Here is a 23806-nt window from a genome sequence, read left to right on the forward strand (position 1 = left end):
CTACATAGTGAATTCTAGAACAGCCAGGGTTACACAGAGAAACCCTGGAAGGAAGGAAGGGAGGGAGGGAGGAAGGGAAGGCATAAACAAACAAACAAACAAATAAATAACTAAATCTGGGTGGAGAAGAGGCATAACACAGAAATGGCAAAGCTTCCCCTCCCCATTTCTCATTCACAATGACATATGCTAGCATATGAGACCATAAACATTTAAAATTTTGAAGAAAATAACAATGGACCTAAAACTACACCTATCTAATGAATTAATCAAAAATGAAAACTACTACTTCTGGCTGGGTATCATAGAGTGCACTAATAATTCAAGCACTTTAGGAGGATGAGGCAAGAGAATTACTACAAATTCAACATCACCATGGGACAGAGTAAGCTAGCTTTGACTTTAACAAGTCTCAGAGCCAGTAAGTGGCTCTATAGATAAAGGCACTTGGCAAGCCTAACAATTTGAGTCTGATCCTTGGAATCCACATACTAGAGATAACAAACTCTTCACAACACGTCTTCTGACATGCACATACATATAATAACTGATTTTTTAAAATGAAATTTTATAAATTGTAGTGCCTTTAATCCCAGCACTTGGAATGTGGAGGTAGAAGATCAGGCATTCAAGGTCAAATGAGTTCAAAGACGCAATAATAAAAAACTATTTCTTGGACATGCAAAAACCTGTTTATTCTCTGTGTACATTTTCTTTGGAAATTACTCAAGGAAGTTCAAAAAAATAAGTAATCAACCCAAAAAGTATAGTAAAGGGAAATCTAAGCATCATAACTTGGGAACAAATCTAAAAAACAATTTATAAGAATAAGACTGTATCATAGGGTTCAAGGAGAAACCAGCGTCAGCACTCAACGGGTGAGAGCAGAAGGACCTTGAATTTAAAGATGACCAGGACCAGTCTGTTAGATAGTAGAGACTGTCTCAACAGCAATAGGAAAGTACAAGAAGGGAAACTGCAGGGTTCCTATTTACCAATGGAATTGAGAGTGTCTATAAATTTAGTGAAGCCATCACTGTTAAGTCTTTCTTGAATAACAACAACAGACTCTTCAGTTGGAGAGTTAATATATACATCATCCCAATTTTTAGTATTTGTTTATGTGTATGGGTGTTTCACCTGTATGTGCGCACGCACACTCATGCGTCAGGTAACTACAAAAGCCAGATGTCAGATCCCCCAACATCTTCTGCAATGGAGTTGCAGACAGTTGTGAGCTGCCATGTAGGTGGCTGGGAATCAAGCCTGTGTCCTCTGGGAGCAATCAGTGCTCTTACCCATTACATCTCTCCACCACCACCCATCACCCCTGCTTTTTAAAGTAGCAACAGTAGAGACATTTTTTTTTTAGGAAAAGAAGGGGGGCTGAAGAGATGGCTTAGCAGTTAAGAGCACCGACTGCTCTTCCAAAGGTCCTGAGTTCAAATCCAGCAACCACATGGTGGTTTACAACCATCTATAACAAGATCTGATGCCCTCCCCTGGTGTGTCTGAAGACAGCTACAGTGTACTTACATATAATTAATAAATAAATCTAAAAAAAGAAGGAAGGCAGGCAGGGTGGAAGCAGGGAGACAGCTGAAGAAGTAAAAGGGTCTGCCACACAGCCTGAGAACATTAGTTCAGACTCCCCAGAACTGGGTAAGAGGACTCCTACGGTAAGATGGGAGACGAACACAGGAGACCAGCCAGGCTACCTGGCCAGCTATCCTGACTTATGCAGCACCACAAGAAACAATGGGAGAAGTGTCTCAGAAAGCAGATGGAAAGTGAGGATCTAACAGAGGCCTCTAACATCTACAGGTGCCGAGGCAAGCATGAGACTTCATATAAAAAACATATATACACAAAGTAAATAATGACAAATACACTTAATGATTTAAAAGAGAGGTGTTAGAAGCTCAACGGCCAGCAATTGAAAGCCTTACCTTCACAGTCATTTGCATAGTAGCACATGCTCTATTACATGCATGCCGGCTTCAGTGGGTTTTTTGCCTCCCCTAAGAGGAGGGTTATTTAGCTCAGGTTTGCTTCAAACTTGCTATTTTAGCTAAGGATGACCTTGAACTTCTAATCTCCTGCAGTTACCTCTGGATGTGCCATCAAGCCCTTATGATAGTCTTAAGACACACACAAAGTGCTTCTCTCAAACAAAATACTGAGATGTCCCAGAAGGCTGGTTATTCAAAGAGGCAATGGCAGGTACAGCCACACTTACCAAGACCTCAAAAAGGAGTGCTAATAACTTATTATTAGCCATGAAGTTACTGTCCAAAACTCCCAAGTTAAACCAACTTCCCAAACATCGGAAGACCTTCATAAGCATCTTCTCGTCAGTTCCTGCTTTTTCTACACATGTCATCTAAATAGAAGAGAAATATAGTTAAAATAAATCTTTATACTTAAGTCACTATTATAATCACCATGCCTATAATGCAGTAGAAACAGGCAATCACAAGTTCTTTGTAAGTCGCCCTTCATCACTGTTCTAAGTCCTGTTACCACTACCTTGATTCCCAGTAAAATGCTTCAGTATGCATTATCTCCTCTTTTTAATGGGGAAGTTGAGGTTCAGAGAGGCTAAAGATCCCAAAACAGATATTAAAGATAACTAAGGTTCTTAGCGCCTCCTTATGCACTGTGTTCCTATCAATACAACTAATTTTTTTAAGCATAGCACTGTTTGTTCCCCATATAAAATCAGTACCTAAAGTTCTGAAGGCTGCTTGGTCAGTCAGGAGCTTGCTGCCCAAGCACGAGGATCTGAGTTCGGATCCCCACACCTCTCTTCAGGCATGGTGCTGTGCATCTGTAATCATAGCTCTGGGAAAGGGGAGGCAGGAGGCACCTGGCTTGCTGCCTGCAGCTGGTCTAACTGAATCAATGAGATATACTGTCTCAAGAGAAGAGAGAGAGAGAGAGAGAGAGAGAGAGAGAGAGAGAGAGAGAGAGAGAGAGAGAAGGGGAAAGGGGAGAGGGGAGAGGGGAAAGGGGAAAGGGGAAAGGGGAAAGGGGAAAGGGGAGAGGGAAGGGGAAGGGAAGGAAGGGAAGAGGGAGGGAGGGAGGGAGGGAGGGAGGGAGGGAGGGAGGGAGGGGTGGTAGGATGGTTTAGCAGGTAAAGCTTTGCCTCTCGTGATGATTTGAGTTTAACCCATCTAGCCCACACAACAAAGGGAGAAAACCAAGTCCTTCAAGTCTCCCTCCATCTCCATATGTGTACTGGGGTAGAGGTGCACACACACAAACACTAAATAAATAAATGTTGGGGGAAGGATTTTGGAAAGATGGTTCAGGAGTTAAGAGCATTTGCTGCAGCCAGCCGGTGGTGGTGCACGCCTTTAGTCCCAGCACTTGGGAGGCAGAGGCAGGCGGATTTCTGAGTTCGAGGATAGCCTGATCTACATAGTGAGTTCCAGGACAGCCAGGGCTACACAGAGAGAAACCCTGTCTCTAAAAAGCAAAAAAACAAACAAACAAAAACAAAAGAAAAGAGCATTTGCTGCCCTTGCAGAGAACCTAGGGTCAATTTCCAGTACCCACAGAGTGGCTCACAACCATCTATAACTACAGTTCCACAGTATCCAAGAGTATTCTAGGACCTGAGGGCACCAGAAACGCACATGGTGCAGACAAAAATGCAGGCAAAACACCTGGAAGACTTATTTATAAATTTAAATCTTTAAAAAAAAAAAAGCCTTTTAAAGCAAGTTGTTTTTTAAAGGGGAGGTCTGTAAATAAAGAAAATAACTTAATGGTAAACACTTGCTTAGTACACGCAGAAACCTCAGGTTCAATTCCCAGGACTATGAAAGGGAAGTTTTTATAAAAGACACAAAACAAGTTAGACCAAAAGTCACCACTGCCTACATCTGAGCCTTCGTGCTATATTTAGCCAAAGTGAAGTATAATGCGACTTCCTCAAGATGAGAATGTTTCAAGGCAGCTGATGGGCAGTGGGCTTAAGCCATCCTAACTGCCATGAGGTTCAAGAAACAGGGAGGAAAGGGCTCCCTTTCCCAATACCCCATAATGCACTCTTCCCCAGATCTGAGTCCAGAACCATCTCCATTATCACAGAATAATGCCTCTTAATTGAGTGCCAATAATCAACTGGTATCTATTTAAAAAATAATTTCAAGATGATGGCAACCATAGTTTAAGGGATAAAATTCTGACATTTATGCTTACATCAGAAATATAAACTATATAGGAAAATCCTCCAGACTCAAAGCTTCATCTAAACTATACATTGCACTGATGCTTTTTTCTGTGTCTCCTTCTCTCTTCCCTCCCTCCCTCCCTCCCTCCCTTCCTGACAGTTTCTTCACTTGGTAACTCTGACTAATAGAAATCTGCCTGTCTCTACATCTGCCTCAGGAGTGCAGCACCATGCCTCTTAGAGGATGGTTTTGTTTTCCTTTGGTGGTGAGGATTGAGTCCAGGGTCTTATGCATCTGATCTAGCAACAATGTTGCTGGATTCATCCCTAGCCCTGGTGATTATTTTTATTAGTGTTCTCCAAGCGGTACTAGATTGCTTGGAAAGATAAGAAATGAAACTTTAATTTTAGTTTCTATACACCATTCCATCCCTATAAAACAATATTGAGAGATTTAGATTTATTTTTATTTTCTTGAGACAAGATTTTGTGACTCACGCTGCCTCAAACTCACAATTGTGTGTTTTAGCTTCCGAAGTGTTAGGAGGACAGGTGTGTACTGCCACACTTGGCAAAAACATACATTTAAATTTTTTTCCTTTAGGATAACAAATGTGACAGAAGGGGGTATAAGTATAAATATGGGCTTACTAATATTTTTCTATTTCTTCATGGGCATTACATTTGGCCAAAGAAGGAGCATGTAACCAACAAATAAGTGGCTAGTCATAAGGTTTATTGAACTCTATTATGTGCTAGACATGATCTTAATAACTTTATATACATTCACTCAGTCTCTTCAAAGTTAAATAGATACTATTACTTCCATTATGCAGATGATGAAACTAAGGCAGAAGAGTTAGTTAATTATCTTGCTTAATATGACATAGCAAGGACTCAAGCCTTACAAGTCTTGCTTCAGGGCCCATAAACCAGACTGGAGAGATGGCTCAGTAGATAAGAGGCTGTTCTTCCAGAGGACCTGGTTCTATCCCCAACACCCACAAGGTAGTTCACAACTATCTATAACTCTAGTTTCAGGGATCTGCAGCCAGCCAGATATCATAGTGCGATCCAAAATAAATTTTTTAAGTATTGGATTTTCATAAAATACTATTTTCATACAAAGTACACTGTGAAAAAGAGAAAGCACACTGGACATGAAAGCATCAGCCTGTCATTACCCTAACCCAGGGGCAATCCCAACATTACTAAGGAATCATCAGTCAGACCTGATATTTGGGTAAGATGCAGCATGGAATAACTATGAGACGTGTTATCTAAAAAGAATTTTTTTTTAATTCATCAGGTCTCTTAGTCCATCTCTATCAGGATGCTAGAATAACACTATTAACACAGAAGAGAACTCATTACATGCAGTGGATGCCCTAAGGTATTAGGCTTAATTTTTTTGAGGAATCCTTACTCAGTGGGGCTGAGTGTGTTAAAAGGTTAATAGCAGTCAGCACACTGGTATCCCCACAGTCTCAACTACTCAGGAAGCTAAAGAAGGAGACCAATTGAGCCCAATGGCTCTATGAAACCATATCTCAAAAAAAAAAAAAAAAAAAAATGGCAGGAGGCTGAAGGACTGCTTAAAACTGAGGTTAAGAGCATTGCTGCTCTTTTAGAGAACCAGAGCTCAGATATCAGACCCCACACTGAGTAGTCAAACTGCCTATGAACTCTAGCTCCAGGGGAACATAGGTTGTCTTCTGACTTCCACTGACACAAAAACATTTAGAAAAATAAAAACATTAAAAAAAATGAGGGTCAGGATATAACAATGCATCCGAGGCAGAATCAAGTGGAAGAGGGAGAAGGAAAGAGAAATCAGAAGTTCAGGGTCATTCTCAGTTATGAAACTTGCTATGGGGCAAGTTTGAGGCCAGCTTCGGATGCGTGAGACTCTTTCAGAAAATGGCTTGCTGGGGTGGTTTAGAGATGCTGCTATTAAGACTGATGGTCTGATCCCTGGGACCCAAATGCTGGGAGAAATTCAACTTGTACAAACTCTTCTCTGACCTCTCCACACAAGCTATGGTGCACAGGTATGTATGCTCCCCTCCCCACAGAAAATACATGTAATTTTTAGAAATTATATGTTGTGGTATACATCTTTAACCTCAACATTCACTCAGAAGGCAGGGGCAGGCAGATCTCTGAGTTTCAAACCAGCCTAGTCTAGAGAGAAATACTGTCTCGAACAAATCACACAAACAAACAAAAGAGAATCTCAGTTACAGTTCAGTGGTAGAGCATGTCCATTATACAAGGAGCTGAGTTCAAGCCCCAACAACACAAGATAAAACAAACACAGGATATGTTTTCTAGGCTATTTGAATATATTTGTGTTATTTTTTCTAATTTTCTACAATTATATTTTCTTTAAAATAAATAGCCAATTAAAAATTTAAAAATACTTATTTTCCAAACAGGTTTTAACATTGAACTGAATATAATTTTAAAGTAAGTTTTGTTTAATATATGATATTGTCGTACTAAAAGAAATCCTTGAAAAATACCCAAATTATAAACTAAATAAAGCTTGGTAGTAGAATCTTTTCTTTTTCTCTTTTTTTTGATTTTTGGTTTTTTTCGAGAGAGGGTTTCTCTGTTAGCCCTGGCTGTCCTGGAACTCACTCTGTAGACAAGGCTGGCCTCGAACTTAGAAATCCGCCTGCCTCTGCCTCCCAGAGTGCTGGGATTACAGGGGTGTGCCACCACTGCCCGGCTACTCGGTAGTAGAATCTTACAGACCAGACAATAAAACATTTGAAGTTTTGCAGGCCATATTGTCTATGAAAATAACTCAGTTCTACTAAGACAGTCTAAACTAATACACAGAGATAACACCCAAAGAGTCTAGTGGTGCTCAGTAAAATCTGTTCTCTACCAGCTTATAAACAGCAAATCTACCCACTTCCAGTCTAAACTACTAAAAAATCCAATTCTGATATTAGTTAATACATAATTAGTCCAGTAAAGTCTTCTTCTATTATCTCTTTATCAAAATGTCAATTTTCTTCATCTTTTTCCTAGTAAAATAAGTTTATATGTACTTCCTTAAGTATAGTCCTTTATCAAGAACCAATAGCTTTTATATATCATAAAAATTGAGTTCAAATTCTAAATTAATAGTTGAATAATACTAAGCCCATTCCCAAAACAGAAGTATCACCCTCACAGGAGTACAAAGTTGTTTGAGAAGTACAGGCGTTAAAGTAGTTTGTAATATAAAAGTATTGTATAAGCCAGGTGGTGGGAGTGCATGCCTTTAATCCCAGCACTCAGGAGGCAGAGGCAGTCAGATCTCTGTGAGTTCAAAGTCAGCCTGTTTTACTTAGAGAGCTCCAGGACAGTCAGGGATACATAGAGAAACCCTGTCTCAATCCAGCACCCACTAAAAAAAGAAAAAGGAAAAAATAATAAAGGCGTTGTATAAATCCCAAAGGGCCACATTTGCAAAGAAAGCTGCTTCATACTGTTGAATCAGATCACAAAATAACAACACCATGGTTTCTACCCTTTACTGACAAATAACTCTTTTGAACCTACCAATAAAGACACGACTGTACTAGAGTAGAAGGCTAAGTCTTCTATAATTTCTGTGCGCCTATTGGCTCCAATCCGCAAGGAACGACTATGCACTTCTTCAGGTAACACTGTAAGGATTTCCAGCAAAAAAGGCAAAGAAGTTACATCATTGCTATATCTGGAAAACAAAAGAGGAAGGATATATCATGAGTCATTGAGAGCCAGAAAATACTCAATCACAATACAACCCAGCAGAATAGCCCAGCATTCCAAACAACAAAAGCAGTATTCCAAACATTAAGAAGAAATAAAACTAGTTCCAGGCTAGCCTGGTCTACAGAGTGAGTTCCAGGACAGTCAGGGCTACACAGAGAAACCCTGTCTCGAAAAAGACCCAAAAATCCAGAAAAGAGAAAAAGAAAGAAAGAAAGAAAGAAAGAAAGAAAGAAAGAAAGAAAGAAAGAAAGAAAGAAAGAAAGAAAGAAAGAAAGGAAGGAAGGAAGGAAGGAAGGAAGGAAGGAAGGAAGGAAGGAAGGAAGGAAGGAAGGAAGGAAGGAAGGAAGGAAGGAAGGAAGGAAGGAAGGAAGGAAGGAAGGAAGGAAAAAAAAAAGGAAGGAAAGGAAGGAAAGGAAAGGAAAGGAAAGGAAAGGAAAGGAAAGGAAAGAGGAAAGGAAAGGAAAGGAAAGGAAGGAAGGAAGGAAGGAAGGAAGGAAGGAAGGAAGGAGGAGAGAAAGAAAGAAAGAGAGAAAGAAAGAAAGAAAGAAAGAAAGAAAGAAAGAAAGAAAGAAGGAAGGAAGGAAGGAAGGAAGGAAAGAAAGAAAGAAAGAAGGAAGGAAGGAAGGAAGGAAGGAAGGAAGGAAGGAAGGAAGGAAAGAAAGAAAGAAAGAAAGAAAGAAAGAAAGAAAGAAAGAAAGAAAGAAAGAAAGAAAGAAAGAAAGAAAGAAAGAAAGCTATAATCTTTGTTTTATTTCATTTTTGGTTTTTTCAAGACAGAGATTCTCTGCATGGTCTGGTTGTCCTGGAACTGACTCTGTAGACCAGGTTAGCCTTGAACTCAGAGATCCACCTGCCTCTGACACCCAGTGCTGGGATTAAAGGTGTGCACCACCAATGCCCAGCAAGTGTTTGTTTTATTGAGACAAAATTTCCAAACATTCCATGCTGGCTTCTAACTTGTTACATGGCTGAGGAAAAACAGAAGGGAGAAAAAGAGGGAGGGAGGGAGGGAGGGAGGGAGGGAGGGAGGGAGGGAGGGAGGGAGGGAGGGAGGGAGGGAAGAGAGAATAGATATGGAGGTAGAAAGGAAGATAAGTCCGTTTTAGTTAGTTTTTTTTTAAAAGATTTGTTTTTACTTTAATTAGATGTATGAGGGGTGTGCTATGCACACATGAATGCCCAAAGAGGTCAGAAGTGTCAGATACCCTGGAGATGGAGTTACAAGCAGTCGCAGGATATGTGGGTGCTGGAAAGTGAACTTAGGTTCTCAGGAAGAGCAGTATGAGCCACCTCTCCAGTCCTCAGTCTTAGTCAGTTTTATAACATTACATGCATGCACACACATGCAGTCAAATATTTTGCTAACTTGGCTTGGTTCTGTATTATCAGAGCCTCCAGTATTCAACACCAATATCTTTCCGACTCTGCAGATCTGATCAATCAGAATGACTCAATTTAAAAGATAGCTATCAATTTCATAAGGTCTGTGTCATATGTGGATTTATGAGTTTATACCAAAGAAAAGTAGATTGGATTAGTACATTTATGATTGATTTATTGACAGATAACACAGCCTTGAATTTAGTTATTTGCTTAGTGGCAGACAAGGTAGCCTTGTTTATTTTCTTTCTTTTTTCTTTTCTTTTCTTTTCTTTTCTTTTCTTTTCTTTTCTTTTCTTTTCTTTTCTTTTCTTTCTTTCTCTCACTTATTGGCAGACAATGTAGCCTTAATAGGCTGGGAACTCAATATACAGTACAGGTAAACCTTGAACTCACATAGATCTGCCCACCTCTGCCTCCTGACTTCTGGGATTAAAGACATGCAATCACCATGCCCAGCCCCTAAAAGTTACTTTCCTTTAAACAAAGTTAATAATATATAACTCAGGGGCTGGAGAAACCGAAGTCTATAAATGTGCTTGTCATCAAGCCTGACGACCCCGAGCTCAATGTATAGAACCCACGTGGTAAAGAGAACCAACTCCCCCTCAAACTGTTCTTCTGAACTTGACAGAAATAATGTGGCATGCATACCCACAACAAACAAATAAATAATTTTTTGAAGAGAAATAAAAAGTACATCGACTAGGCATGGAGAAATATAATGGCTCAGTGGTTAAGAGGACTTGCTGCTCTTCCAGAGGACCACAATTCAGTTGCCAGCACCCATGTCGGGTACCTAGCTCCCAACTACCTGTAGCTCCAGCTCCAGAGGACAGGCTGCACCTGCCCTCTGTGGGCACTTGACCTCATGTGCACATATACATGCAGAAACACATACTTACACATAATTAACTTTTTAAAAATCTTTATTTTAATAGAGTGGTTTGTTTTTGTTTTTGATGTTTTAAGATTTATTTATTTCATGTATATGAGTACACTGTCGCTATCTTCAGACACACCAGAAGAGGGCATCAGATCCCATTACAGATGGTTGTGAGCCACCAAGGGGTTGCTGGGAATTGAACTCAGGACCTCTGGAAGAGCAGTCAGTTCTCTTAAGCTCTGAGCCACCGCTCCAGCCCTTAAAAACCTTTTTTAAATATGTAATTTTATGTTCAAAATTTAGAAAATAATCTAATGTCTAGTTAGTGGAGCATATTTCTCGGTGGATTTATGGTAATCCAAAAAATAAGATACAAATTACAAATTACTTACTTTTCTACCAATGTTTGTACACATCCCTTCCACGAAGGCATCTGTAGGGCGAGTCTGCTATTGCTAAAGCCAGCTAAACATGAAGGGAGATTAAATAAATGAACAGACTAGATAAACAGATACCAGACACAACCATTTCCTCCCAACAATGTGACAGTTAAGACTAGCATCCTTTTTCCTCTTTCTGCTTGAAAATCTAGCTACCCTTATCTAGTTAGCTACAAATTGCATGGATTCAAAGAATAACCTTAAAAAATAAAGGCAAATCCAAAAGGATCAACAAAATATATGTGGTAGCTAAAATATATATTTCCATTGGTGTTTCTGAGGACAGTTTCATATAGCTCGGGCTAGCTTCGAACCCACTATGTAGCAGAGACTGCCCTTTAAGTCCTTCCTAATTCTCCTTTCTCCATCTGGTGCTGGAGGTTTAAGCCACTTGCTCAGCTTAAAAACAACATAATATGTTTAAAAATATAGATGTCCTCAGAATATGCCACTCTTTACCTTTATTTGGCAATACCACAGAACTTCATGGACAGAGTATACTTTTGACAAAAAGCCAAAGTCACTGACAAAGCTATGTCTGTGACTCAGTCCTCAGTGGACTGCCATTTCCCCTCTCATCCTGAAGCATCATCTGAGAGCAGGTAGTTCTACGTCAAGCAAAGGACACACGGATAAACTTTACTTTTTAATGTATTTCCCTGGCTAAATGGGAAAGCCAAAACATTCGATGTTTCTCATTTATAAGACTTTTACTAACCAATAGTTCCGAAAAAGATTTTTTTTTTTTTAAAAGTTACTACAAGACTCTGATCTAGAATAGTATAGATTTTAACAGTGGGGAGCACATGCTAGAGAAAACATATACTCATCTCCCCACTTCCAATATTTAATGTTTGAAGCCTAATGAACCAAAGACTAATAAAAAGATTAAAAATTTTATTCTGCTATAGTTGTGAAAATATAGCAATAAAATTACATTACCTTATATGGCCTATCAATGCTAACCAAAGTGAATGTAATGTATCCAAATGACCTTACAAATTTCCTTAGTGCGTACAGGATTTACCTGTGTTACAATGACAGGTGACAAGTCTTTCAAGTTCTGAATATGAGTTAGCAATGAGTCCCTTAAAGAAGCATGAGAGTCTGTGGGGAGCTCATAAAATGAGGTCTGAATCTTCATTTTCATGGTCTGGGCAGCAAAATAGCATGATTCCACATCCTGTCGGATCTGTAACAATTGATCAGAAATCTCCCAGGCATGAACCTGAAAGTAAATAAAAGATATCTTAAAGTATATTACTTTTATAAATACTTTTAAAGTCATATAACTTTAATATATAGCTAGACTAAATAAAATGAAAGAAAAATTTGACAAATTAAGTTAAGTTTGTAGGGCCTATTCAACAACAGTATTCCCTAAGACTTTGAGATATATTCTAGTATGGCCTAATGGCCTAAGACATATTAACTGCATCAAAACACAGAATCTAGAAAATAAGAATAATCAACTATATTGGAAGGTGATAAAGAAAAACATCCCAGAAATTCCTAAAACTAAAACATGACTAAAAAGCTTCTAACCCTATTTGTAAGTTGAATTTCACTCTGAGACTTAAGTCTTGAAACTTTTTAATATACCTATAAATAGAAAAACATATTCCATTGGTCTCATTGGACATAATTTTCCAACATAAGCACCTCATAAACAGGAATCATATCTTGGTCCAAATGAAATTTTCACATACTTCATTTGTTTGCTTATATGATTACATATAACAGATTTTGACAATACTACTAAAATTATTAACAAAAAAATAAGTAAACTTGTCTACAGAAATAATAAAAAAAAGTCAGGGCTTGTGGCACATGCCTTTAATGCTAGCATTTAGGAGGCAAGGGCAGGCAGATCTTCTAAGTTCAAGTCAACCTGTTCTTCAGAGAAAGTTCCACAACAGCCAGGGTTACACAGAAATACCCTGGCTCAAAAAAACAAAAGGAAAAAAAAAGGAAGACAAAAAAAAGACAGAAGAAAAGGAAAAGGAAGAGGAAGAAGAGAAAGAAAAAAACCACAACAAAACTGATGACTAATATCTAGTCACAATTATAAAAGGGAGTCCTGAGCCAGGCAGTGGTGGCACATGCCTGTAATCCCAGCACTTGGAATGCAGAGACAGGCAGATTTGAGTTCAAGTACAGCCTGGTCTACAAAGTGAGTTCCAGGACAGTTAGAGCTATTAAAAAAAAAAGAAGAAGAAAAAGAAAGGAGGAGGAGGAGCCAATTCTTCTCTCTTTTTCTTCCTTTTTCCTCTTAACTCACCCCACTTCATGAGAGGTTCTCCTACACAGCCTGAAACTCATTCTCTTTCTTTCATTGCTAGGATTACGACATGCACCGCAGAGGCAGTCCTCCAGTCCATGGCTTCTTAAACTGTGCATCACTTAAGTAACCATGAGGGTGCCAAGAAGACAACATTGGCAACATTACAAGGTTTGTGGACACACAATGATGGAAATTAATTCAAAACTAAATACTTGATAAATCCAAGACATTTTAGGAAGTATTCAAATGTGTTGAAAAGGACAACTTCACCAGGCGGTGGTGGCGCACACCTGTAATCCCAGCACTCTGGGAGGCAGAGGCAGGTGGATTTCTGAGTTTGAGGCCAGCCTGGTCTACAGAGTGAGTTCCAGGACAGCCAGGGCTACACAGAGAAACCCTGTCTCGAAAAACCAAATCCAAAAAACATAAATAAATAAATAAATAAATAAATAAATAAATAAACAAACAAATAAATTAAACACCACTTCATTGTAGCATCTGCTCTGAACACACAGCATACACACACCACCAAGCTCAACTTCCCACCATCCAATGTCAATGAATGCTACCTAAAACACCTCAACTCAAGATTTCAGATTATTCTGGTATGAAATTATGTTTTAACTATACATACAAAGTTTTCTGCTCTTGTAGAAATATTCTAGCTTAATTAAAGGAAAAAATAATATTTTCAAAGTAATTCCCATCATATACTCTAATAATCAGTTTAACTTTGGACAGTAAGTACTGTATCAGAATGTCTAATTTAAAAAACTGTTGTTTGAGGGGCTGGAAAGATGGCTCCGGTTAAGCGCACTGGCTGCTCTTCCAGAGGACTCTGGTGCAATTCCCAGTAACCACAAGGCAGTTCATAACTGTAACTCACTGGCTTCATTGGACATACTTTTCCAATGTTAGCACCTTATAGGACATGGTCCAAGTGAAATTTTCATAGGTTCCAAGGGACTTGACACCCTCACAGATAGATAACACATGCAGGCAAAACACCAATACATATATAAATCATTTTAAAAAGCCATTTTTTGAATTTGTTGAGGAGTTCCATTTTAAAAGACATTAAATTAATTTAATTTTAGCCTGGAATTAGGACAGAATGTCTAAGAACTTTTGGAATGGCCCTAAATAGATGCCATTTTGTATTATATGCCATTTTGTATTAACTGATTTGATTTCAGCATGGAAATCAAAATCAAAATCAAAATGCTCATCAGTTTTTGAGAGTTAAGAGGAAAGATTGAAGAACTGAATTCCATAGGAAGACCAACAGTATCAACTAAACTGGAGCCCTGGGAGCGCCTAGAGACTGAGCCACCAACCAAAGAACATACACAGACTGGTCCGTGGCCTCTGACACATATGTAGTAGAGGACTTCCTTGTCTGTCCTCAGTGGGAGATGTGCCTAATCCTGTGGAGACTTGATACCCCAAGGAAAGGGGATGTAGGAGAGGCGGGAAGGAAAGGAGGATTGTAGGGTAGGGAGCACCCTCTCAGAGGCAAGGGGGGGGGGGTAAGAACTCTTAAAGGGGCAACATTTGGAATGTAAATAAATAAAAAAAAAAAAAAGAAAAAGAAAAAAAAAAGAAAACCACTGAAGTTATTCTATGTCTTGAAGTATCAAACAGGCAACTAAGACTTATTTTTTTAACATTTACTTGTATGTATTTATATCTGTAGGCATTTATACATTTACACACACACACACACACACACACACACACACACAACCTTCCTTCTATATGAAATGGCTTGACAGAAAATCATTGCCTATGACATTTGACACTACATGTTACATATAAGGATTTTTCATTTCCATACTGTAAGCAGGAAAGCAGGATACTCTATCAGCAAAAACTTAATAAACAGAAGAACTTTGAAGAGATTGTCTGGTTAATGCTGCTAAGATATCCATGTCTTCCATTAGTGGATTAAGTGGTGGCTTCTTCTCTAATACAGTGGTAAATACTATCCTTGTTCATCTTTTTACACATTTAAAAAAAAAAAAAAACAATTGAGTTCTGTTTTTTGGGTTTTTTTTTTTTGACTGAAACACTTCAGAAGAAAATGGAATATGATATTCTGAATATATTAAGAAATAAATGTTACAAAGATTTTCTATTCTGTCAAACTAAATTCTGTTATAAAAGCCACAAACTTTTACATATAAGAATTCAGAGTTTAAAAAAATATAATTCAGAGATTACTCCCCTGAGCTCTTTCTAAATAGTATTTAATTTTTAAAAAGCCAACAACAAACTTCAGAAGCAAGAAGGTTTCACTGGTAAATGCAGCTATACCACATATCTGATGCCCAGATTTGGCACTCCAGAGCCCACATGAGTCCAGCTGACCGGTCAGGGCATATTCCTATAACCTTGGTGCTCTTGGGAGACGGACCAGGAGAGTCCCTGCAAGTTCCAAGACCAGAAAGCCTACCATGCACAGAGCTGTGACAAGTAGCTAGAGAGGCCCTGCTTCAAACACAGGAAAAGGTAAGGACTGACAGCAGAGGCCATTCTCTCACTTCAGCATGAGTGCTGTGCTGTGGCAAGCACAACTAATCACTCACTCGCATACACAAACATGTACAGAGAAACATTTTCTTTAAAAATGGCTTCTAGCGGAGGTGGAAAGATGGCTCGGCGGTTAAGAGCACTGACTGTTCTTCCACAAAGGTCCTGAGTTCAATTCCTAGCAACCACATGGTGGCTCACAACTACCTGAAATAGGATCTGACGCCTTCTGGTGGGTCTGGAGACAGCAACAGTGTATTCATATACATAAAATACACAAATCTTAAAAAAAAAAAAAAAAAGGCTTCTAGCAGGCAAGCCAGTTTCTTCTTAAAAAGGTTCCTACTGTCAAGTATTCAGTTCCCAGGATCCACCTACTGAGAGAGAACCACTCCCATAGGCTATCTATCCTCTGACTTCCAAAGGGGGTATGGCCCACATTCACACCTATGCACAAACATACAAGTTAATTAATTAATCTTTAAAAGTCAAGTTTAAGATAACCAAATGAGGTTATAGTGAGGCTTCAACATTAATGGTTAGTAAAGAGCAAATGAAGATTCAAAGGTAGTGTTCACATTGTCATACAGTTCACAGTCTAGCCACCAAAGAATGAGGAAGAAAGAATACAAAATTAAACTTAAGAGAAAACTTAAGGGAGAAGAGGGCTGAGAGCATATATCGGAGATACCCTTCTATTTTCTGTGCAAAGGCCTGGATTTGCTCCCCAACCCTGTACATAAGTTATTAGTCATAACTATTCATATGTGTATTGAAAGTGTTAGTATTGGGGCTATTAGCCTAAAGCTATTAAATTAACACAGGCCAGACAGTGGTGGCGCATGCCTTTAATCCTAGCACTTGGGAGGCAGAGGCGGGTGGATTTCTGGAGGCCAGCCTGGTGGTCTACAGAGTGAGTTCCAGGACAGCCAGGGCTACACAGAAAAACCCTGTCTTGAAAAAAAAAAGAAGACCTGCGTTCTATACTCAACACTCAGTTCAAAGCTGGGTGTGGTGGCTCATAGGAAAGCAGGAAGTAAAGGGATCCCTTCATAGAGGCATTCTAGCAAATAAACATTTTAAATGCATATTTAGCATATAGATTCAACCCTGACAACACCTGACAGCACATCACCAAAACAGGAATGGAGGAGAGTGTAATTCAATGCTATTTATTTCTAGACTGATTAAAGATCAAATCTGTGTTTCTTCACCTTTAAAATGGTCTGGGCTTAGGTAATTTGTGTAACTAACAGAACACGGCTGGAACTTCAAAAATCAGTCAGGTCAGGGGCAGCTTTAGAACTTTTGCCAAATTTCTCAGCATTACTCTAAGAAACACTTGCTCTCCAGTAAGGAAACTTGGAAAGGCACTGAGACTGCAAAGGGGCCTGACTAATTCTAACTTTCTAGGCCCTCCTAGTTAGCGTCTCTGAGAACTTGCAAGAAGTCCCAACCTACAAAGTTGTAAGATACAGTAAATAGCTTTCTTTTATTTTGTTTTAGAGTAATGTTTCACAATAATAGATAACCAGATATTATGTGCCTCCAGACAAATAACTGAAAGATTGAAATGACAAAAAGATCAAATCTTTATTATCTAATCAAGCCTGGGGTTCCAGCTGCCAATTTGCTAGAGGTAACAATTGTTCCTCTGTATCTTTGGATTGGCTCCAGGAACCCCAGAAACCAAGATCTACAGATGCTCAAAGTGTCACCTATAAAATGGCACAGTATTTACATATAACTACACAAATATTCCAATACACTATTTTCCATTTAATCTTAATTTTTAAAATTTATTTATTTATTTTATGTATGTGAGGACACCATCGCTCGCTTCAGACACACCAGAAGAGGGCATCAGATCCCATGACAGATGGATGTGAGCCACCATGTGCTTACTGGGAATTGAACTCAGGAAGAGCAGTCAGTGCTCTTAACTGCCAGACCATCTTGCCAGCCCTTAATCTTAATTGTTTTATTTTTTGGTTGCTTTTTTTTTTAGAGTGAATTTTGCCATGTTGCCCACGCTGGCCTGAATTTCCTAACACTCCTAGCTTAGCCTCTTGAGTGGTTCCCATATACTTTAAATTGAGGCTAAATTACTCAACACAAATATCTTATAAATAGTTGCTATCCTGTATTAATCAGGAAATAAGAACAAGAAGAGAGGTCTGTACAAGGGCGCTGGGAGTGCACACGGCCAAGTCTGTCACAGTACCCAAAATGACAACAAAACAAGCAACTGTGCAATGCCATGTGATGCTTAAAATGTCAGAAAATTAAACTGTAACATTCTTATAGATGTTTCTTTTTACTATATTTGTTTGCTTGTTTATTGTTCCCATTTTCCTGTCTTTGTCAAATGTGTCCTGAGTGTAGACATCTGGAGTACAGCACAACATGCATTATCTGTAGATTCAATAAGAAATGCAACAAAAATTGTCAGATTTGGTGTCCATGGTGGAGATTAATGAAGTATCAAGAGACTAACATGGTTCTTAAAATGCTTTAAAATTTGGAGCAGGATCTTAATCATGTAAAAAAACAAAGCTGTTTGTGTTTAGTAACTCAATTTTATTGAAGGTACACAGTATTTTATAACCTTTTTTTTTTTTTTGAGACAGGATTTCTCTGTGTAGCCCTGGTTATTTTATAAACAAAAATAATTTGTAGAAGATTCCCATTCCCAACTCTGTCCATTCCATTTTCAGAAATCTTAACTAAAAAAAAATTTTATATATATATATATATATATATACACACACACACACACACATACATGCACACATATACATTATATATAATGTATATATATACACACATACATATATTTTGGAAGTTTTAGGCTTATTTGAGCAATAACTGAAATTTATTTCTTTTTTGGTTGCTGAGATGCATTCAATTTGAAGAAGTTAATATCTCCAACAATATAATTTCTGCCTTGCCTGTATTTTCCAGCAACCTTGACTACACTTTTAGAACTTTTTTTCTTTTGATGATAAGAAACAAATGGCAGGCTAGAGAAATGGCTCAGCGGTTAAGAGCACTGACTGCACTTCCAGAAGTAATGAGTTCAATTCTCAGCAACCACATAGTGGCTCATAACCATCTGCAATGTGATCTGACGCCCTCTTCTGGTGTGTCTAAGACAACTACAGTGTACTCAAATACATAAAATAAACAAATCTTTGAAAAAATATATGACAAATTTATTTTATCTCTTCTGGAGCAATACTTACCCTTATATTCAAATTACAGAAAATGTTTTCTGAGAGGCAAAAACAAAACAAAACAAAAAACAAACCAAAAATGACAATAAAAACCAAACTTCTCTCTAAATGAAAGAGCTAAAAAAGTTGGCTCTTTTTTCAACATAAGTGACATATTTGACTTAAAAAAAACAATAAATAACTTCAATTAAGTTGTTTTTCTCCTAGTTGCCTAATGTTCATGGACAGTCTGTTTCTATGGTACATGGCACATAATAGGCTTCATCATCATCCCATAGATACACTTAAATGAAACATGGTATTTAGGATTACATAAAGTCATCCATGACCAAAAACAGGATCCCATCAGTCAGGCACCTTTCTCCTCCTGATCATATCCAAAAAGCTGAGAAACAATTCAAAACTAGAATGTGGCCAGGTGCCTTGCCAGTCTGATGTGAGTATCTAAAAAGTATGACAGAAATTTTATTTTCCTTCAAGAATTCCCTAGGTGACGGAGTGATAAGAAATCCACCAGCCTGGCTGGTAGAAGCTTGTGAAAGGGCAGGGTCCCTGCAGGTTTTGCTGAGATGATCGGTCCTTGGATGCAAGAAAGTAGGGTGAAGGAGACCCTTGCTACTGCTCTGCCATCAGATACGGAATTAAACATCCCCATAAGGCAGGAAAGCAGGAGCCAATAAGAGCGTGTGCGTCATTCACACCACTGAGGCATCTCTATCGTTCTTCAGAGCCTCTTCTCTCTCTATGGTTGTTGGCCAGCTGACTCTGTTATTGTTTCCTTCTTTACTAATTTTTTACTTTGCTTTTCCACTTCTGCCTTGTATTTGTCCTTATGCCCTCCGCTAACAGTGCTGTACATGGAGACAGAAAAGGATGAGCAGTCGGTCTGCAAACAATGCTTACTCCCTGGTCTGCCCCACCCATAATGAGATAAGGCTCCAGAGCCATTGAGACCTGGCTTCTAGAGACTAACTCCAGAGGAACACTCAGAAACTGCATTCTTAAAGCCTTTGTATATCATTACTTCAGCCATAAAGAATCCCTTTTCAAAATCTTATTAACAAGGATTAACCAAGTTGACCATTTGTTTTGAGTAAAAACAATCCAACATTTCAATCTCTCCGTCATTCCAATCATAACCTCCCCCCCCCCCTTCTTACTCTCTCTGGCATCACTTCCCCATCTTGGAGTAGGATCTATACTTCCTTCAACAACAAGCATAACATCTTCAAATGTGCATTAGATTAAAATCCCATCACAGGCACTAATATAAGATAAAAAGGCATTCCAAACCTCCCTGCCCCTTATGAACTCTTTCACAAGGCCAGAGAATATGAATACCAGGTGTGTGAAATGGACAGAACAAAGATCCAGAAGATCCCACAGAAACACACACACACACACACACACACACACACACACACACTAAATTAAAAAAAAATTCAAGAGAGTCCCAGTCTTAAAATCCAGGAGACACAAAGCTTCCCAGCCACTCTGTAAACAGCCTTGCGTGAAGTAGAAAGCAAATTTCAAGACGCCAGCAGTGATGAAAACCTTGTTGTGAGAATGTTTACAAAAAGCAGTGGGACATTAGCACAGTTTATGTCCTAGATACCCTGCAGCTTCCTGACATTATCCCATACCATTTATCCAGTGTTCGATTTTATTATAACAGATTAATGTACCAATTTCCCAGTCAAAATAATTGAGGTGAAGAATTTTAGGCAATTCAAAAGACTGAGGAACTAAATTAAACTAAGATTTGAAAACCAAATTCAAATTCAGAGAATCCCCAGAAGCCTGTGGGCCGCTAGCCTACCCTGCAGAGTGCTGAATAACAGGAACCCTGTTCCAGCATGCAAGGTGAGACCTCCACCCGGAGCGGTCCTGTGACTTCCATATAGACACTGTATGCTCTCTTAGAAAACAGAATACAAAAGCAGAAGTAATCACAGAGTTTTACAGTTGAGCTATGAGAGTCAAGGGTACAAATGTTTACTATGCTAGAGATATCCTTTCTGTTATTTTGTTACAGAATAAGTCAAACTAAAATTTATTATTATTGTTGTTTTTGAGACAGGGTTTTTCTGTGTAGCCTCACCTATCCTGGAACCAATTTACATTGCAGACCAGGCCTGCAGCTGACTTCTAAACACTAGATGGTATTAAAGGTGTGCATCATCGCTACCTTGCTTAAAATTTTTATTTTTTAACTGAGTCAATAATTACAGTGCTGGGATGTAGTTCAGTTAGTGTTACCTAGTGTGCATGGACTCTGGATACATCCCCAGTACCCAGAACCAGGTGTGTTGGTTTATTATGCTCACACACAGGAGGTAGTGTCATCACTGGCCACATAGCAAGTTAAGAGGCCAGTTTGAGCTACTTGGGACTTTGTCTTTTAAAAAAGAAAAGAAACACGTAATTATAATTTTGTTTGCTATTCTCATTTTCTTTTTTCTTCCTTCCTTTTTTTCTTTTCTTTTTGAGGCAGGAATTCCAAGACTTCCAGCCTCTACCAGGATTACAGGTGTGAACCACACCCACCTTATATGGTACTGAGATGAAGCCTAGAGCTTTGTACTATATCCCCAGGCCCTTGCTAACTTCCCCTCTTAGTATGTGGTTATTCAGTTTCCTATGCTAAATTTTTGGGAGTGGAGTAGGGTGACTACTGAACTCAGGGTTTTGTGTGTGCATGTACTCTACCACTGAGGTGGCCCAGCATCTCCCATAGTAGCATTTTAAAATAGACTATCTGAAAGAATTTTGAAGCTTTTATAGTGTGTATATTAACATAAAGTTGTGACCTGCAGTCTAATCCATTTTCTGCATATAGAGAAAAGTTCAAAACTGTTTTAATTTACAAGAGTATTTTTATATACTGTGCAGTCAAATGTATAATACAATGTTTTTGGTTTTACTTTTTATACCTTGTAAGTGATCAGTGGTAATACCAAGGCCTATAACATCTATAACAGATTACTGAACACTTCTCAGAAATTCCTCCGGTTCTCCAACAGGTCTTATTCAGACTTATAGCTACTGTTACCATTTCTTAAAGTAGGTTTGGTGGTTAAAATGCATCAAGTTTAGTATATTTATAGAGTTGTTCCTGTATCACCACAATTGACTTGGAAATACTTTCTCTACCCTAAGAGAATTCCCTTTGGTTTGTTCTCTACACTTTGTTTCTTGTAAAGAAAACTCCAGACCTTATTGCTATATCTCTTAAACATGGTGATGTGTATCTTGTAAGAACAAGAATATTAGTTGGGCAATGATGGCGAATGCCTTTAATCCCAGCACTTGGGAGGCAGAGGCAGGTAGATTTCTGAAGAGGCCAGCCTGGTCTACAGAGTGAGTTCCAGGACAGTCAGGGCTACACAGAGAAACCCTGTCTGGGGGGTGGGGGGTAGGGGGGACAACAAGAACAAGAATATTCTTTAAAGCTAAAGCTATCATCATTCTCCAGAAACTTAATATTAATTCAATGGTAGATTCTATATAGAGTCTTCTCTAGTTTGGTCAGTCATGGATTTCTGGCTTTATTTTATTATTTTATTTTATTTTATTTTATTTTATTTTATTCTAATGAGCTGACCATCAAACCCTGGACTTAAGCAGACCTCCAATTCCAGCTTCCCTGATAACCAGGAAAACTGCCTTGCTTGCCTCTAAGATGATTTTCTTCTGCCTACTCCACTTCTTCCCTTGTTGGTAGCAGGGAGTTTTGAGACAGGGTCTTGTGTAGCTCAGGCTGGCCTCAAACTCTACCATATATGGTTATGTGGTACTGAGGGCCACAGTCAGGTTTTGACACGTGCTATGCAAGCACCCATCAACTGATCTACATCCTTAGCTAGGTCTGCTTCTTTGTGCATGCACATGAAGGACTTAAAGACTTCTCGAAGCCAAGATTATGTTATCCATGAGCAATGATCGCCCTCATCCTTTCCAATCTGGATGACTTGTATTTCTCTTTTCTTGCTGTTTACCATTTATAGTGCCATACTGAATAGAGTTTTGCTCCTGATCTTAAGTTTGCTTGCTTTTTGGTTTGGGTTAGTTTGGTTAGTTTTAACACTAACAGATGAAGGCTTTGTTAGGTAGCAGTGTCTGGCCGTGGCCCAGTCCTTTGTTCCACCTCCTACTGTTGGGGTGCAGACATGAGCCTCCAACCCTTCTGTGATTTGAGTCTTTTTAATAAAGTTTACCAAGACTTGTTAAAAATTTACTCTTTTAAAAAAAGATTGCATTTGTTTTTATTTTAGATGTTTGTTTTTCTTGTGTGTATGTATGTGCACTGTGTGTGTGCCTGATACTCAGAAGCCAGAAGAAGGTGTCAGACGCCCTGGAACAGAAATTCACTTAACTGCTGGGCCATCCATCTAAACATTGTTACTTTATCTGTGTGTGTGTGTGTGTGTGTGTACACTAAAATCTAAAAACTGAGGTTTTGTACCATATACTGAGATGCACACCTGTAATCTTAACATCTGGGAGATAGGGCAGGCAATCACCAGAGTTCCCAAAACATAGGATTTCAGAAAATTTTCAGGGACAAAAACCTTGAAAGAGGAATTTCTAGGAAAAAAGTCTTCTAGAAGGAGCAAACTTCAAAATATTTTCAGAAATATACTAAGTATTTTCTTAAATATACTGAAATTATTTTCTGAAATATACTAAAAGCAGCAGCATTTCAGATTGAGGCAACTAAGTCAAACAGAAAATGGCTTTGGCACTATGGATGATGCACTCAGTTGGTAGACTGCTTGCCAAGACCCTGGGTTAACAGCACTGCAGCAAAACCAAGGGCTGCTAACACCTATCCTGGGGTAATCTGAGCACTCAGGATATTGGCAGAAGGAATTTCAGAAGTTCAAGGACATACTTGGGTATGTAGTAAGTTTGCTGTCAACCAGGCTACATGAGACCCTCTGAGACGGTTAGTCTTCATTCTCAACTTGATGAGATTTAGTATCACCATGGAAACAAACCTCTGGGAATACCTGTGAGGAATTATCTAGAGTGAGTTAATAAACGAGGTAGGAAACTAACCTAAATGTGAATGATATCTATCATTCCACAGGCTCAGATCCTGGACTAAAAAAA

General features: G+C 38.7%; 1 protein-coding gene across 1 annotated transcript in view; it reads right to left on the reverse strand.

The window, feature by feature from the left end:
* The window catches only part of Tnpo3 (transportin 3), a 78299-nt gene that overhangs the window by 40022 nt on the left and 14471 nt on the right, over positions 1 to 23806 (reverse strand). Inside the window, 5 exon segments of the mRNA XM_052173350.1 lie at positions 2240 to 2383; positions 7739 to 7895; positions 10592 to 10643; positions 10646 to 10664; positions 11667 to 11867. Coding sequence (XP_052029310.1) covers positions 2240 to 2383; positions 7739 to 7895; positions 10592 to 10643; positions 10646 to 10664; positions 11667 to 11867 — 573 coding nt within the window.

Source organism: Apodemus sylvaticus, chromosome 2 (genome assembly GCF_947179515.1).
Source record: "Apodemus sylvaticus chromosome 2, mApoSyl1.1, whole genome shotgun sequence".
Lineage (NCBI taxonomy): Eukaryota > Metazoa > Chordata > Mammalia > Rodentia > Muridae > Apodemus > Apodemus sylvaticus.